Below are 16,237 nucleotides of genomic sequence, written 5' to 3' on the forward strand. Positions count from 1 at the left end.
CTGTACTATCACTGGTAAAAACTTTACTTTTTCACTGTAAGGTTGGCTCTTAGTGGAATTGCTCATATTTATTGTCTGTGGTTATCAGAGGCATTGTGCGGCCTTGTCTTTTACTCTTACTGTAAGCCTGAGATGAGAAACATATCTTTAGCTGTGAGTATACGAAATGAAAAACAAAAGTAAATTAAATGAAGGCACAAAAAGCACAACAACCTGTTGTTTCAACACATGGTGGGGTCAATAATTAATAATAATTGAAGCCAACTGTTTGTACATATTTTACCCAAACATGTATTAAAACAACCCAACACCGCTTAAGTCATGAATAAATGTCTACGTAGTAAACGTGTGTCCATCTCAGACAAAAGAATTCACAAAATGTATGAGCTCAGCCGTCTCTGTTTATATACCCACACTGGCTAACAAAAGAAACGGTGGTCCTCTGAACACCGACACACCTGCACAATTGATGATTTATGGTTGGCCAGTCAGAATCCTACAGGTACATTTATGTTTTTTGTGCAAATTTCTGTTGAACCGTTCCTCATTTGTGTTCCAGGTGTCTTTAACCACCTGAAATGTTTTCCCAGGTAACAGCACACCGCTTTCACTGTCCGTTTACAGATACAATTACCAGAATTTGTATCGATACTCAGCGCACAAACAAAGCTTTACCCTACAGTCGATGTTTTTCGGGGTGTTAACTTTGTTTATTTGTGTAAAGAGCTGTCTCAGCACATCCCATGGTGAGTGTATCGGATGTCTTTTCTGTTCTCTCTCATTGACCGAATATAAAAAGGAAGTTGACGCCGGCGTTGCCCGCAGGGAAACATTCCTTCTTGATATTTAATATTTCCCCCGTGACTCTCACAGTACAGATCAAGGCAAACTATTACATTGAGCCGCTACACTTTCTCCTTTTCGCTCTTTCTGTCTACAGATCAGAGATCATGTTGTTTTATTATCTAGATGTTCGCCGAGTCCAAATACAGTATTGACCTGACCTCATCGTGTCATTCCGAACCCGAGTTGCTTTCTTCTGCGGAAGACACTAGAAGATATTTTGAAGAACAACAAACCCCATTGAACCCCACAGACTTCCACTGTAGACGCAAAACCACTGTGACATTTCTCAAAATATCTTCTTTTGTGTTCCGCTGAAGAAAGAGTCACACACCCGGTGAATTATCCCATCAGCCCATTATTTTACTGCTGTGCCTTTAGGACTTCTATGTAAATGCCCTCTTTGCGTATATAGTCAATAACAGCGCTGACCCTCATGACCTCTTTGGAAAAATGCACGTCTTCAATCTGGATATATATGGCTGAAGATATGAGCTCATAGGTGATCCGCACCCCTTCCCCCCTTAAAAACACACGCCAGCCCCTCCTCCACTCATCTGGTAGTGGTTAGGGCTTTTGGAGGTGCAGTATCCCAGGCACAGAAACTGGATCGTCCCGCTGGGGTTCGGTTATAGCAGAGGCCCCTACATGAAAAAAGCGTGGTGCCTTAAAAACTAGCACATATGTAACATGTGCGTTGTGTCTGAATGCCAAACACAAACCCTCACTGTCCCAGCTAACAGCGAACGTTCCACGAAAGTCCCGTAAAGTAGTGTGAGGTCTTTGTATGCCTCATACTGACACACAGTTCAACACCGACTTTTCCTCTTGTTCACAAGAACTCGATCTCATCGCTCACCTATCCGTATCGCATCCTTTTATCCATCTGCTGTTTTCCGAAACCATGTTTCGGACCCCCGGCTCGACACACACACACAAAACCGCTCTCTTTCCCCCCTGCATTAATAGTGGGGCCTTCCTGGAACCAGACACTTAAAATAAACAATCTCTCCGTACAGCCCTCTCTTTCTCTCTCCATGCTGATGTTCAGCAGAACTAGAGTCGTAACATTTGTGTCTTTCACTGTAGCGCTGCAAACACACTGAATCACAGAGAGATTTATTCAGTTTGGATGAAATATTTGTGATCTTTGGTTCCTGTGAATCATGACACACAACGTACAAGTGTTTACAAGGCATTTTGGTAATCACGTCCAGGTCAGGATAAGGCACCTGATGTCATCAGCCAGTGGATGAATTCAATCCCATAATTACACTGAGATTCCTGAAGCAATCACTTTGGAAAGTAGTGTAGCTGTGTAGAGCAATGGATTGTCACAAGGTTTTCTCCGACTTTTTGCGGAATTCAGCGAGCAGTTGAAATATACATTTTAGTACATCATTCACATAAGGGATAGTTTCGGGTAGAAAATACAAATTCTGTCATTATTTATTCCCCTGCATGTTGTTCAAAATCTGTATGTGACTCTTCCTTCATAGGAACACAAAAGAAGATATTTTGAGAAATGTCTCTGTGGTTTTGCGTATGTACAATGAAAGTCAACGGGGTTCAATTTGTTCGATATTCTTTTGTGTTCTGCAGATGAAAGTCATGTTTTCAATGACACGAGGGTGAATAAATGATTAAATCATTTTCATGAATGGGTAAACTGTTACTTTAGGGACAGAGACTCAGAGGACTAACAAACACGTTCACCTGTCCATGACTGAGGCCCCATCAAGTTTATTATCATTGTAACTTTAAGAGTGACTGCCATCTAGTGTACACCAATGGAATAACCCCAAAAGATCTGCACGTGCTGTTTTGACACATTTTATTTAAAAAAAAACAAGACAAAAGCAAAGTAAAAATTCTCCTATATCCACAAAACCATCTGGATCAAATTTCACTCCTCTCACGCATAGAATTTAAAAAATATATAACAGTGTTTGAGAAGTAAATCTGAGCGAATGCACAGTGACGAAGTTGCTGTATTTCTGCTGTGCATGTGACGTATGCCCCTGAGAATCAAACAACACATTTATAATTCATCTCATGACCATTCAGGTTTGGTGCCGTGTGTCCATTACTGTGACTGAAAGAAGAGCTAAATATCCTAGTCTACGTATAGAGCGGGAGACAACATATTCTTATACATACAACAAAACATGCAAAACCAAAATATGAAAGAAATGACAATACAGTGACCTCTCGCTTGATATTCACAGAGCGCAAATGAAGTGTAGCTGCTGAAGACACGTATAATCAGAGGATATAACATTTGACACTTCTAGAACCTCAACTGACAATAACTTCACATAAATAAGCCACTTCCAAACATCTTGTTCTAAAATACTGTTTTTTCAGATGTGTTGATGGTAGAATAAAGCTTCACTTTGACACATTGTGGAGAAAGGTCAAAACCAAAGAAATATGAAATAAGATTCGGATGAAAAACAACGTCCAGTTAAACAATGCCATCACATCTTTGTCTTGATTTGTTGTTTGTGTGATTCAGCCTTTGATCACTCATCAGTTAAAAGTAAAGGGAGATACTTTATTTAGCTCGCAGCGTATGAACAGAATCCTTTAAGACAGGGGCAGGGATGAGCAAAAGAGACAGAGGAAGATGAAAGAGGGGTGTGGATGGAGAAACATTCTCTATTAAGCCGTCACACTTTGCACACTCATTAATTAACACCCCCCCAATTCCTTCGCTCTGAATGAACATCGATTTGATCCAGATGGTTTGTCTGTGTCCCGCTCCGGTGAGGCCAGAAGGAAACAGAAGAAATAAATGTCATACATACAAAATAAAAATAAAGAGCTCGAAAATAAAGGTCTAGTCGTTCCAGCAGCCTCCGGTCTGTTCCTGATACACCTCGATCACATCTTCATCCTCCATTCCCAGCTGAAAGAAATAGAAGGATATGGTGATAATGGCCATGTTTGATTTGTCTGTTTATGCTTATAGAGCTCTTCAAAAGTGGCGCTGCAACAACAGCAATGTCATGGCTTCAATTGCCAGATAACACCAAAACTGATCAAACATACAGTCTACCGCTGTATCAAAATCAACTCATCAATAAAGCTTTAGAATGAAATCTAAATTGCTTGATTACTTCCATGCATGGAAAAGGTCTTTTTTTGTTCCCTGGTACTCAAACTCAACAACCTAAGAGTTGTCATTGCCATCAGTTGAGCTTAAAGGCACAGTTCACCCAAAAATAGGTTTGATTTGGTTTAATTTCCACAGACACTGGACTGAAATGACTACAAAACATCTAGAAATGATGATAACATGAACATTTGGAATGGTATCTTTATTCTTTCCGCAGCTGTATATTAAATGTAACTGTACATTTTACCTCTTTTGGGGTCTGGTTGTCTGCAATTCTCTGACCCTCGAAAAGAAACCTTAGAGAGTTCATGGGTACACCCTGTGTTAAATAAAAATAAGAATTTCAACAAGACATCAGCTTTGAGTTCAAAACACTTGACACAAAGTGACTTAAATCATTTCTAATGTCTATGCAACAACTATGTTGAGCTGACCATCTATCCCATTAGTTTGGGCATCTTGTGGCGGGTTGATGCGGACATACAGGAACAGACAGTCTTTATTTTACATCCCTTATGAGAAATGTACATGCACTAGAGAAGTTTCACCTGTCTCTGACTGTAGGATTCCTTCAGCTTCTTTAAATGTGTCGTCATCTTCACTTTAAAGTGAATTTCACTATTGTCCTGCAAAATGAAATGACATGACAGCGTGTTAGTTTTCAGAGCGATCAGTCATGTGCCCTGTCTGATTTAGTCATCATCATTCCAGTGGAAAGATCCTGTGTTTACCTGACCGATCACTTTCAGCTTGATATATTCTCCATCCTTCTTGTCACCTCCATCACTTGAGGGCTTGGTCTCCTGTTAAAGTAAATGAAAAGCCATTCAGTATAATTGAAAATCCTCCAAACTAAACTTGACGAGACTCTAATATACTGCACTGTAACAAAAGAATCATCTCTAGTACCATCAGCTGCTATACTGCATTAGGTCAAGTCTGTCTATAATGTATATAGTTTTGTATATATGTTGTGTATAATTTGTACAGTATGTCTAATTGTATTCTGCATTGTCCGGTGCTCTCCATAGTGATTCAGTGTCAAATCAAGCAAAACTTTTGTCTCTTTCTGGAGAGAGAAATATCAGAATGATGAAGAAAGAAAATATTACATGTAAAAGATTATAAATGAACATCCCAAAAGACACGTTTGTTAAGAACCTTAAAGTCCATCTCAAAGGGTGTTAACAGAGTAGTAAGTATCACATATTTTGCCTTTCTTTATCATTCCAGGACTTCTTTTTTAAGAAAAAGAATGCAAGTGTGCTTCATCAAACATTACACTAGCACGTGGATTTAATTGTATTTTGTGGATACAAATACACATCATCATTTGATCAAATCTTTGGTCTATGAAGAGGACAGTCAGATGTTAACACGTCTGGTTGTGTTTACAGGCACAGTGACAGTAACCAAACACAACAGGGATGTTTTCTGATAAATGTTTGTAAAAATGATGCTCAGTGTGGCCCATCAGCTCAAATCAACATGAACTTAGTTTTCAGGGCCCAGAGAAGCTAACTAGCATTATAGCACACATGCTAAACATAAGGGGTAAGAAAACCATTAGCTGCTTTTCAAAGTTCACCATATCAGTTAAAAGAACAAAAGAGAGAAAACGCATTAAATGGCGTTTAAATTCCCTGGAGCTTAATAATATTCAGCACGACTTTCCCACCCAGAGTCAGTTAACAGTTAGCCATGAGAACACAGAGAGGCTACAGATGGGCCCTTTATTTTCATCCGTCTTTCACACCAGCTCGAGATTTACAGGTTTGATCTTACCGTGTCTGACATGATGTTCGGCAGCGGGCAGCTTCTGTTTAATGAAGGAACTCTTGTTTGGTTTGAATATTGAAGTGTGATGTTCTGTAATGTGAGGTTTTCCTACCAGCAGACTCACAACACTGCGCCGCTAACGTCATTGGAAAGGGGCGGGACTTCCGACCACGCAGAGTCGTTCACCCTCATTAAGAACTTTGGCCCGTTGCTGCGATGGGTCAACGGCGCCGCCATATTGTAAAGGGCAAGACTGACATTTATAAACACGTACAAGTGAACGGACGACCGGTGGGCTTTAGTGATTAAAGAACACAAGATCGTTTACATTTGTCAACAGATTTAAAAAGTTTAAACATCTGCATAGGATACAAAAAACGACCTCTCTAGTTGCGCATTCATTGCGGTAAGGATCTAGTCAGAAAGATGTGTAAAAACTCAGCTTGTCAAGCATTGAATTTGAATTATTAATGTAAACGTGACTGTGATTTTGTTCAGAAAATAAACGCAGCTTCTCCGTTCGCGCACATGTGTTTATGAAACAATCTGGACTTCTCCAATATGGCGGTGACGTTGACGTACTATTTAGCAGTCAACGTGGAGTCCGTTACATTTTCCATCACGCTCTTTCTTTATTTGAGTTGGATAACTCGCTTTGTTTGCCTTGTGTTTTGCCCAAAAGTTGTCAAGTTTATTCACATAAATTAATAACGTACGAAACTGCATTTTCATTTTCTGACGAATGCAAATGGAAATGATTCTGACTGTAAAAATGCAACATTGTTCAACACCGCAACACACCCAAATAAAACCAAAGAGCACAGAAACTGAAGAAGAACAGTCATTTCATCCAGTGAGACTTCCTGCACATGCGCGCATATTTGGTGGTGGAGCGCATGCGCAGACCGCCCGCATGTGCACCTCGTGGAGACAAACTCTTGCGGCGGAAGCTCTCGATGTGGAGACAGAGCTCAGTCCGATTAGCGCATTAACAACTATTTCAGAATGTTAGTGTTGTTTGAAACCGCCGCCGGCTATGCCATTTTTAAGGTAAGCATATTTGTGATGTTTAGAAAAGGATCAAAGTGTCTTTTTGAAGTTATTCGCGATGATTTTGCACGCACCGTTAGCTAGCCGGCGCTGTTAGCAATGATATCAAATTAAAGTGTCCACGAGGGTCTCGCAGATCGCAAATCGTTTCGTGATCGCGTGCGTTATATCAGTTTAACTATTATAGTTGAGCTTTTTTAAGCGTTTTTAGGATTTCTTGGGAGCGTGTGAGCCATGTGGGCCTTGGCCACGTTGTGTCTTCTGAACCGAACTTAAGAAAACTTCAGCGCCTGCGGTTCCACGTTAAGATCGATCAGACGTGAAAGTGTCGTGTTATTTCCGCGCATTGTTTTGAGCTTTTGTTCGGGTTTTAACGAGAGAAGCAACATATGCTGTGAGTAAATGTGACGGTCCGCGTGGTCTCAGACATGAGGGGTTGATGTGAGCATGATGCGTGAATTGTGTGTTTTATTTCCTCGTGTTTTCTGACACGCTTGTCTTCTGCTTTTAAAGGTTCTGGATGAGCAGAAACTCCAGCAGGTGGATAGCCTGTGGAAGGAGTTTGAGACGCCAGAAAAAGCCAACAAAGTGTGAGTTTTACACACATCTCACAAATGAACAATGACATTTGAACGTGGAAAGTGAATTTGTGCATTCATGCTCGTGTAAACCTTCAAATAACTGGAGATTATCATGATGCTTCTCTTTGAAAGTGCAAACTTAATCTTCTGAAATCTGTTTATGATCTTGGTCGTTTGCCGGTTGTTAAAAGCTTTGCGTTTCTTTTAGTGTGAAGCTGAAGCACTTTGAGAAGTTCCAGGACACGACCGAAGCTCTTGCAGGTAATGTTGGTATCGTGATGGATTCATGCACTTTTACCTTCGAGTGATACTTTACCAAAAATGAAAATTCTCATTTCCTCACCTTCGAGTCGTTCCAGATCTGTATACATTTATTTGTTCTGATGAACACCGAGAAAGATATTTGGAAGAATGATTATAACCGCCATTGACTCCCACAGTATGAAAAAATAAAATTTTAGTCAAAAGTGCCCCAGAACTGTTGCTGTTCTTCAAAATGTATTTTGTTTAACAGAGCAAAGTAATGGGGGGAAAGATCACTCCAAAGTCCCGTCAGCCATGTGTTTGTAAACCTATGTGAGTCTTGCCTCTGTGGAACTCAGTGTTCATTCAATGGAAGACAATCGAGGCTCAGTGTTGGTTGTTTATCAATTTTCTTCTAAACATCTTGTGTGTTCGGGGATAGGACATACAGTTTTGTATCAATATGAGGATATGGAAGTGATGAATATTCATACGTTGGTGATTCATACGTCCTTCAATGCCGTTTAAACATCAGCTGTGTGTCTGTGATGTATCATGGCTTCTGACCCAAGCGTGAAGTTAACCACCAACATTCGTCACTACCGCTGAGACCACAAGCTTTTGTTTGAATTTCTTTGACAAGAACATTACCTAAAGCGATTTTAAAGCTGAACGTGTCCATTTCTTATGTCAATGAAGCGATCACAGCGATGGTGGAGGGGAAACTTGGGAAGAGCCTGAAGAAGATTCTCAAGAAAGTTGTGGCCAAAGAGGCTCATGAACAGCTGGCCATCAATGATGCTAAACTCGGAGGAGTCATCAAGGTACAGACGGGCGGCGGGCTCTCTATATTGCACAGAAATCTGCATCAATGATAAAACATTACAAGCAGTGATGATGATGACCTTTGTCATGTTGCTGAATAATAATGAGGCTTTTCAAGTCACTATCTCATCTGAGCTTGTTTGGTTAAATGGTTAAAATGAGAATTTAATATTTCCCTCCTGTTACAAGACTCGTTTTGCTTAGACTCGCTCTCTGTTGCCCCCTGCAGGATAAGATGAACCTGAGCTGTGTGCACAGTCCCGCTGTGGCCGAGCTCATGAGGGGCATCAGGAATCAGATGGAGGGGCTCATCACAGGTCTGCCCGCAAAAGAGATCAGCGCCATGTCTCTCGGTTTGGCTCACAGGTTGGTTCTTCGCACAAGTTTGAACTGATCCAGTATCATGAGCGCCGGTCAATGATTAAATTCTGCTGCCTGACTTTTATGAGGATGTTCATCAGCATTCGTCACTACCACTGAGACCCTCCGAGCAGCTATTCATATGATCCACATGCTCAATCATAAAACAGTTATTCACTTCAGTTTGTCTCTTCTTCCCAGTCTTTCCCGGTACAAGCTGAAGTTCAGTCCAGACAAGGTGGACACCATGATCGTCCAAGCTATCTGTAAGGACACGTTTTATTACATGTTTGAACAGGCTTAAGCATTGAAAAGATCTGTGATGACCGTCTGTGGTGTTCATGTGTAGCCCTGCTGGATGATCTGGATAAAGAGCTCAATAACTACATCATGCGGTGTCGAGAATGGTATGGCTGGCACTTCCCAGAACTCGGCAAGATCGTCACAGATAACCTGGCGTACTGCAACAGCGTCCGCAAGATTGGTGAGTGTTTGGGATGTATGGGGACGTTAAAATAGCACATTAGGGTTTTTGGATTACGTCAATATGTAGTGCATTCAGTTTGCTTTAGGATGCACAGGAGTTTAAAATCACATTGACGTATACTTTCTTATTTTAAACACGTAGGTGATCGCACAAATGTGAGCTCGACAGACCTGTCTGATCTTCTATCAGAGGATATCGAGGCGGAGGTGAAACTTGCAGCAGAGATCTCCATGGGAACAGAAGTGTCCGAGGAGGACATCTTCAACATCATGCACCTGTGTGACCAGGTGTGCTGGAGAAACAAATCAAATCACTTATAACTGCCGTGACTTGTTTATTCATGCTGCTTTTTTCTTCCTCCAGGTGATTGAAATCTCAGAATATCGCACGCAGCTCTACGATTATCTGAAGAACCGCATGATGGCTATTGCGCCCAATCTGACGGTCATGGTGGGAGAGTTGGTGGGAGCCCGTCTCATATCTCATGCAGGTAAGTGGCCAGAAGTGATGAAACATCCCATCAGACACACTGTGGCCTTTCCAACTTGACATTTTAACGTTTCATCAGGATCCCTGCTGAACTTGGCCAAGCACCCAGCATCCACCGTACAGATCCTCGGTGCTGAGAAAGCTCTCTTTCGCGCTCTGAAAACCCGCCGTGATACGCCCAAATACGGTCTCATCTACCACGCCTCACTGGTGGGCCAGACCACAGCGAAGAACAAGGGAAAGATCTCCAGAATGCTGGCTGCAAAAACTGCCCTGGCCATCCGTTACGACGCCCTGGGAGAAGACTCCAACGTAGAAATGGCCGTGGAGAACAGAGCCAAGTTGGAGGCCCGGTTACGCTACCTGGAGGAGAAAGGGGTGAGTCGGGGGCTGATGTGTGGAGAGTGTCCATGTTTAATTTCTGATCTCAAGCAGTGATGATGATGGCTACATGTCATATCCTGAATGCACCCTGTGGGTTATAAGTCACTATCTCATCTGAGCTTGAACATCTGGATGATGAATCAGGTTTTTTTATTTAAGTAGTGGTGCTAATGTGTTTTGTGTCTGTGTTTCAGATCAGACGCATCAGTGGAACCGGCAAAGCTTTGGCAAAGGCTGATAAATATCAACACAAGAGGTGAGCGTGTTCTTTCACAAATCGTTCTTTGATATGATCTTGCCAAAATTGTTTGTTTAAATATGAAGAGTTTCGTTCAGAAATGAAATTACACTTTTTTTATTATCAATCAAACTGCAGTTCGCAAGAACTCAAAAAATACAGCTAACTTGCACATTAAAACACTATAAAAACATGACATAATTACACACAAACTCTTCATATACAGATATTTTGTTGCTTATCGTCGTTATTACATAGTTGCCAGATCATAATTACAAGATTAAAATCAATATAAAATTGTTAACATCAATGAATTATTGTATATATACTAATTAAAATTTTAATAATTTTATATCGCCAGTGATGTAAAAATATACGACCCGTCCGGCGACTCAACGATTCCTTCAAAGAAGAGGAAGATTGAAGAGGTAGAGGAAGGGGACGAGGAAGAGAAGCCCGTAGAGACCAAAGCCAAGAAAGTGAAGAGAGAAACCCCAGAAGGTAAACATGCATACATCACAACACACCGCACGCTGGCATGATAAATGCAGATGATCGTTAAATGAAAATGAATGTCAGCAGAGGCAGAAGCCCCCGCGGAAAGTGAGACGCCGAAGAAGAAAAAGAAAAAGAGGAAAGCGGAGGAGGAACCCAAAGAGGAGGAGGAGGAGACGGCTGTCAGTACGGCGGAGACGGTGAGTGGAGTTAATTTCTCATTTAAAACTCTTTAATCCTGAATCATTGATTTACTGACGTTGGGCTGTTAATATGATTAACTACACCTTATCTGGAGCCTGAACGTGATCATAAGAACTTGCATTTAAACGTGTACATTTCCTGCATTTTACAGACGTCAGGAAAAAAGAAAAAGAAGGAAAAGCGAGCAGCTGAGGAGGAGCTGAAAGAGGAGGCAGAGGAGCCGGCGGAAGAGGTGAGATACCAGATCTCTACATTTATATAGACGATTATATTGCGAGGTCCTAAAACATGTTTTTTTATAGACGACAGAAAAGAAGAAGAAAAAGAAGAAACGGGTTAAAGAAGAGGACGAGTAGAAGGACTCGGGACTTTTTAAAAACGATTATTTTTCTTTAAGAACTTGTATATAAAATGTTTTATAGTGTTTCTGGACATGTCACATCTCTTTGTGTTTCAAGCCAAGTCGACACTTTCTGCAGACTGTGAACGGATACGTTTCGTCTGTCTATTACTCGATTTGAAAGAGAAAAAACAAGATTTATAATTTCTTACTTTTTTCTGTGAGCTTCGTGTTAAACTTTACCAGATCATACAGTTACGTTGGTTTGTCTATTTTCATAGACAAATGTTTTTAGTTTAAAGCCAGTATGTGGTCGTATTATAAAAAGAAATCACTGCGATGAGCGAGATCTGTGACGTAAGAATGAGTTGTATGTGTCTCAGGATTATTAAAAACTGTATGTTTCTGTATTCCTGCATGTGGGCTCTTTTATTCAGTTTTGCTCTGAAACACGATCAAGTCATTTTCTTTCACTGTCGACACAAAGTGTAACATTGATTTGTAGTGTAGAAACATCTTGCTGGGATATCAGCCATTGAACTTTGCCAAATGGGCGGTTCGTACTAATCTGTGATCATACACTTGGTCTGTTTTAATTAAAAAGACTTTGTTTTTAATCCAGTGGATTTCATTACAGATGATCTGAATTCCAAAGAGGAAATACAATGTTGCATATGAATATCCGGATCATGAGGACGTTTAGACACATGTTAGGATGGAGTGCCTCATGTTTTATTTGTGTGTTTTACATTCCTGACTGGTTCCTCCTCTTGGCTTTTTCCAGTAACATTAGGCCAAGTGAAGAAACTTGGCCAAAATACAGCATAAATTTAGCTTGTCACGAGCGTGTATAACGGGTTTAATGAGCGGGAGATGTTCATAACATGAGAGGAAGTGACTGATTACAATCCATCGACCCCCTGAACCGAAACTATAATCACAACTTTTAAATTTATTATTTTGAAATATAATAAAAAATTATAATCACTCAGTGGGTTATTTATTCAGGTTATATACATCACTACCCACAAATCTGTTATCTGTGGATTAATTTAAATTTTTAGTTTATTAAATACTTAAGATGACAATGAATTTTTCAGGGAAAACATTTTTACAAATTTTTTCTGTCTCAATTGTGTCAATCATGTAAAACCGATACGGTTTTAACTGCAACTTGTTTTTTTTTTAAATACCATTATTCATTGATTCATCATGAGCTAAGCATCACAACCGGCCTTAAATGGTGAGAAGGGTTTATTTTGGTGGCAGAAGTTTCTCTGCTTCTCTAACCCTTGCCTTAGTAGCGCGGTTCTCTCTGGATAACTTTGGCTATTAATATGAGTAAAAAAGACTTTATCTGAGACTTCAGACAGATTTATAGAGTTTGCCTTGACCGGTTCTTATGGATGAGAGCACATGTTGTGCAAAAACCTCAGACTCTGAATGTGAAGAAATCAGGATGGTTGTTGCTTTGTTTTTTTACTAAAGGAAATAGTGTGAATGAGCCCAAAACTAAAATTCAAGAGCAAGATCCCAAGTGCTTAAAATGCTGAAACGACACCATTTACAATGAGATTTTGACTAAATCAGGTTTTGTTGAAAGATATTATTAAAAACGTACAATTAAAAGTTATGAGAAAAAACGCAGAATGCCGTTTGCAAGTCACACTGTTTCTTGCATGAAATATCCAACAATCTTAAGTGCCGAGGTGGATGATCGGATCAAAGACTCCAATGAATCACACAAACTAAGCGTTGACATGGTCATAAAGATTGGATTTCCTTCCCCATTCCTAGCACAAGTCCATCCTAACAAATATTTTGTGTAACAAGTTATCACCATAAGAACATTCAAAGCTTTATATTTCTTGTAATATCAAGTTTATTATGCAACGCATATGTATTTGGAGTGATTGTTTGGGATTTGCTCAGTTAAACAAATAATGAATAATCTGTGTTTTTGGATGTAATGTATTGCCTATGATTAAGAGGACATGGGGGTTCTCCATCATTCGTGTGTGGTTGCCAAGTGTTCCCTATAACAATCCTCCCTTCCATTCATTTTATTACTATCAAGCGCAAAACAGATATTAAACCCAAACAGTCCAAGATAACAGCAAATGAAGAGAGATAAGGTTTTAAATAGGTAAAACATTCAACAAATGAAGCAGATTTTTGAAGCCTTTGCTGACATTTGATTGAGATTAGCACTTTTTATTCTATGGGATATAAGAGTTCATGACAAATAGTATCGTCTTCGTGTTAGCTACATATCGTAAGGAACAATTATTTGTAGAAAAAACCTGAATGGTTGTATTTAGCACAGTAAGGGCTGTAGGATTTATTATAAGTAACGTGGATTAGGTCATCTTGGCCTCCTTGAGCTCTGAACAGCATTTCAGATGCTGTTTCTTATCAAGATCGCTTAAAATGTCTATACAATTAAACTTGCAATTTATCACAATACAAGTTACATAATGTGTAAATAATCTAATCTAAATAAACTAAATATCTAGTGTGTAAATAATTGAAATATCTAGTGTGTGATAAAACACATCCTATTTACATGTGTAACAACAGATTATCAAATAACATATGACCTGTTTATAAAACACGTTTAGTATTAAGACGTCTTCTCAGTCCGTATGTCACCTTTCACGTTTGAGACACAAGCTGCTTCCTGATTGGCCGGTGCACCTGTCAATCGTTCTCCCATGGTCCCACAGTAGAGAAGAGAGCGCATGGGCCATTTCTGTCAGACAGGATCAAAAATATAAGCATTAAATATACATCATCTTACCAAGTTTATCACATTATTTAATAATAATAAACTGAGAAGGTCCTTAAAGCGACCAAATCATTCACCTTGACAGGGTGCAGGTATCCTTCTGCTCTGGGTCTGATGCCGTGGTCCGTCAGCTCTCCGCCCTCGTCCAGGGTTTCAGTCAGGTGGGCGATGTAGTTGGTGGCCAGGACCAGCACGTCCAGCTTTGAGAGTTTAGTGTCAGGAGGAACAGACGGCAGGGCAGCCTGAAGGCTATGAAAAGCTTGTCTGAGGTTTTTCACACGACTCCTCTCTCTCGCCGCATTCTCCGGAGAGTTTTGAGACCTGCATGCCCTTGGTGGAATGACCGAGTCGGACTTTACCTTAGATCATCAAAACAGCACAATATTTTCAGCCAAAAATGAACATCGTTTCATGATTTATTCTCCCTCGTGACATTCCAAACCTTTAGGACTTTCTCCTAAAAAATGGTGACAGCATTTTTACTTTTGGGTGAATTGGAATATTACAAAAAGTATTTTGTGTACATCTATGAAAGCAACGAATCTGATCTCCGATATTTCAAAATGTATTTTAAAGTATTACATTGAAAATATTTAGAAAGTTGTTACATCCCCGAAACTTTCAATTCCACTATCGTAAGGGAAAACATTCTAACAATTTCGGTAAACTTTGAGTGACAAAAAAAGACATTTCAATGAAATCATGTTAAATTAAATCAAGATTTTTTGAACATTTACAAAAGTTTTCTTCGTGATGAAAAAATTAAAAGTCCTGTTAACCATCTTCATCTGCTGTGTCTTGTACTCACCCACTTCTTTGGCTCTCTGTGTGTCCATGTCTGGGTGCGCTGGCCCGTCTCTCCTCGCTCCCGTGCCCCGGCTTCTCCCTGCGCTCGCTCTGACATGGGAACCGGCGGTGAGACCACCAAACCTCTAAATGACAGCGCTCCAGGGTCTCCTTCCTGTTGCGTTGAGGTGCTCTGCCCTCTCCTCCACCCAAAGGCCCGATGTCCACCCCGCTCGGCTCCATCCCCCTCCCTCCGCCTTATCTGCTGAGGTAATGTGGGGATCTTCAAGCGCTGTGTTATCTCTCGGCCTGCCTCCCCCGGGCGCTCGCTGCCAAGGGAGCAGACTCAGGGGAGTTGCATGGTGTCCCCAGGCAGGTCGGCAGACGTGAAGGGTTTTGGGAAAAGCGGAGAGCCCTCCTGCAGCTGTGGACCCACAGCACACACAACCTTGACCCGCTCGGCCTGCCGGGGCGACGTGACCCAAACAATGTAGAGTTACTGTGTCGACTGTCAATGTGACGACTGTTGATCAGACTGCATGGGCCTGGTTTATCAAGGACATCTGGATTATGGGAAGTGTTTACAAACACAATAACGGGATTAGAAGGACATGACTGTATCGCAAAACATCATGACATCACATTTACCGTCTGGTTGACCAGACATCACATCCATTTCAAAAAGAAAGCAGGAAAATGGAGCAAAGTTCCTCTCTAGACTTGCACAATTTTCCATAACTGTCCAGACAGAAGTACATAAAATATCATGTTTGCTTTCAATAGCTATATAGTGGACTGATGCTGTATCTAAATATGAACAAATGAGGAAACATAGGGAGTATTGAGCTTGTTAAAATGTGGATAAGAAGGGTTAATTTTGGGCCTTTGAAGTATTTGAGTAAACACGTATTTAGATTTCTGTCCCGTATGGCAAACGTTGTAACACAGACATTTTTAGTTTTTTTTAATCCAAGCATAGAGACATTATTGAAACTTTTTTCTTTGTAGAAATGTTTTAAAAGCAGGTTAATAAAAGTACTAAATAAATAATCTAATCTATCAATGACACAGCCCTGCCAATAACACAATAGAAACTATTGAAATAGAAATTCTGCTAGATTTATTAGTTATAATTGATATTATACAGGAGTTTTCACTGGTAAGGTTTTGGGTTTTTTGATGGAAATGTATCTGGTGGATGTCAATTGATCCACTTTAAATAAA

The 16,237-nt window shown here is 40.3% G+C and overlaps 3 protein-coding genes across 4 annotated transcripts; 1 reads left to right on the forward strand and 2 right to left on the reverse strand.

Annotated features, from left to right (window-relative positions):
- Nucleotides 1–2,662: 2,662 nt before the first annotated feature.
- On the reverse strand, nt 2,663–6,301 carry sumo1 (small ubiquitin like modifier 1). The gene is made up of 5 exons (XM_079460649.1): nt 5,750–6,301; nt 4,696–4,767; nt 4,513–4,590; nt 4,212–4,283; nt 2,663–3,754 (listed from the first exon to the last, which is right to left on the reverse strand). Exons 1-5 carry the CDS (start codon nt 5,759–5,761, stop codon nt 3,686–3,688), a joined length of 303 nt encoding a protein of 100 aa, XP_079316775.1. The 5' UTR covers nt 5,762–6,301; the 3' UTR covers nt 2,663–3,685.
- Nucleotides 6,302–6,596: 295 nt separating this feature from the next.
- On the forward strand, nt 6,597–12,224 carry nop58 (NOP58 ribonucleoprotein homolog (yeast)). Of its 2 annotated transcripts, none has more exons than XM_079460728.1 (15): nt 6,597–6,793; nt 7,307–7,383; nt 7,583–7,635; nt 8,317–8,441; nt 8,672–8,808; nt 9,004–9,068; nt 9,152–9,286; nt 9,431–9,576; nt 9,653–9,779; nt 9,858–10,156; nt 10,357–10,418; nt 10,762–10,901; nt 10,980–11,095; nt 11,251–11,331; nt 11,402–12,054. In XM_079460728.1, the coding sequence occupies exons 1-15, from the start codon at nt 6,749–6,751 to the stop codon at nt 11,453–11,455; spliced, it is 1,662 nt and encodes a 553-aa protein (XP_079316854.1). In that variant the 5' UTR covers nt 6,597–6,748; the 3' UTR covers nt 11,456–12,054. The 2 variants fall into 2 exon arrangements, with proteins under 2 accessions (XP_079316854.1, XP_079316855.1); XM_079460729.1 differs by having other exon boundaries at nt 6,609–6,793; nt 10,983–11,095; nt 11,402–12,224.
- A 1,085-nt stretch (nt 12,225–13,309) lies between these two features.
- On the reverse strand, nt 13,310–15,233 carry tcf23 (transcription factor 23). Its single transcript, XM_079460271.1, has 3 exons — nt 15,036–15,233; nt 14,305–14,586; nt 13,310–14,191 (listed from the first exon to the last, which is right to left on the reverse strand). Exons 1-3 carry the CDS (start codon nt 15,129–15,131, stop codon nt 14,063–14,065), a joined length of 507 nt encoding a protein of 168 aa, XP_079316397.1. The 5' UTR covers nt 15,132–15,233; the 3' UTR covers nt 13,310–14,062.
- Nucleotides 15,234–16,237: the final 1,004 nt, after the last annotated feature.

The sequence above is a fragment of the Barbatula barbatula genome (assembly GCF_947034865.1).
Source record: "Barbatula barbatula genome assembly, chromosome: 7".
Taxonomy (NCBI): Eukaryota; Metazoa; Chordata; class Actinopteri; order Cypriniformes; family Nemacheilidae; genus Barbatula; species Barbatula barbatula.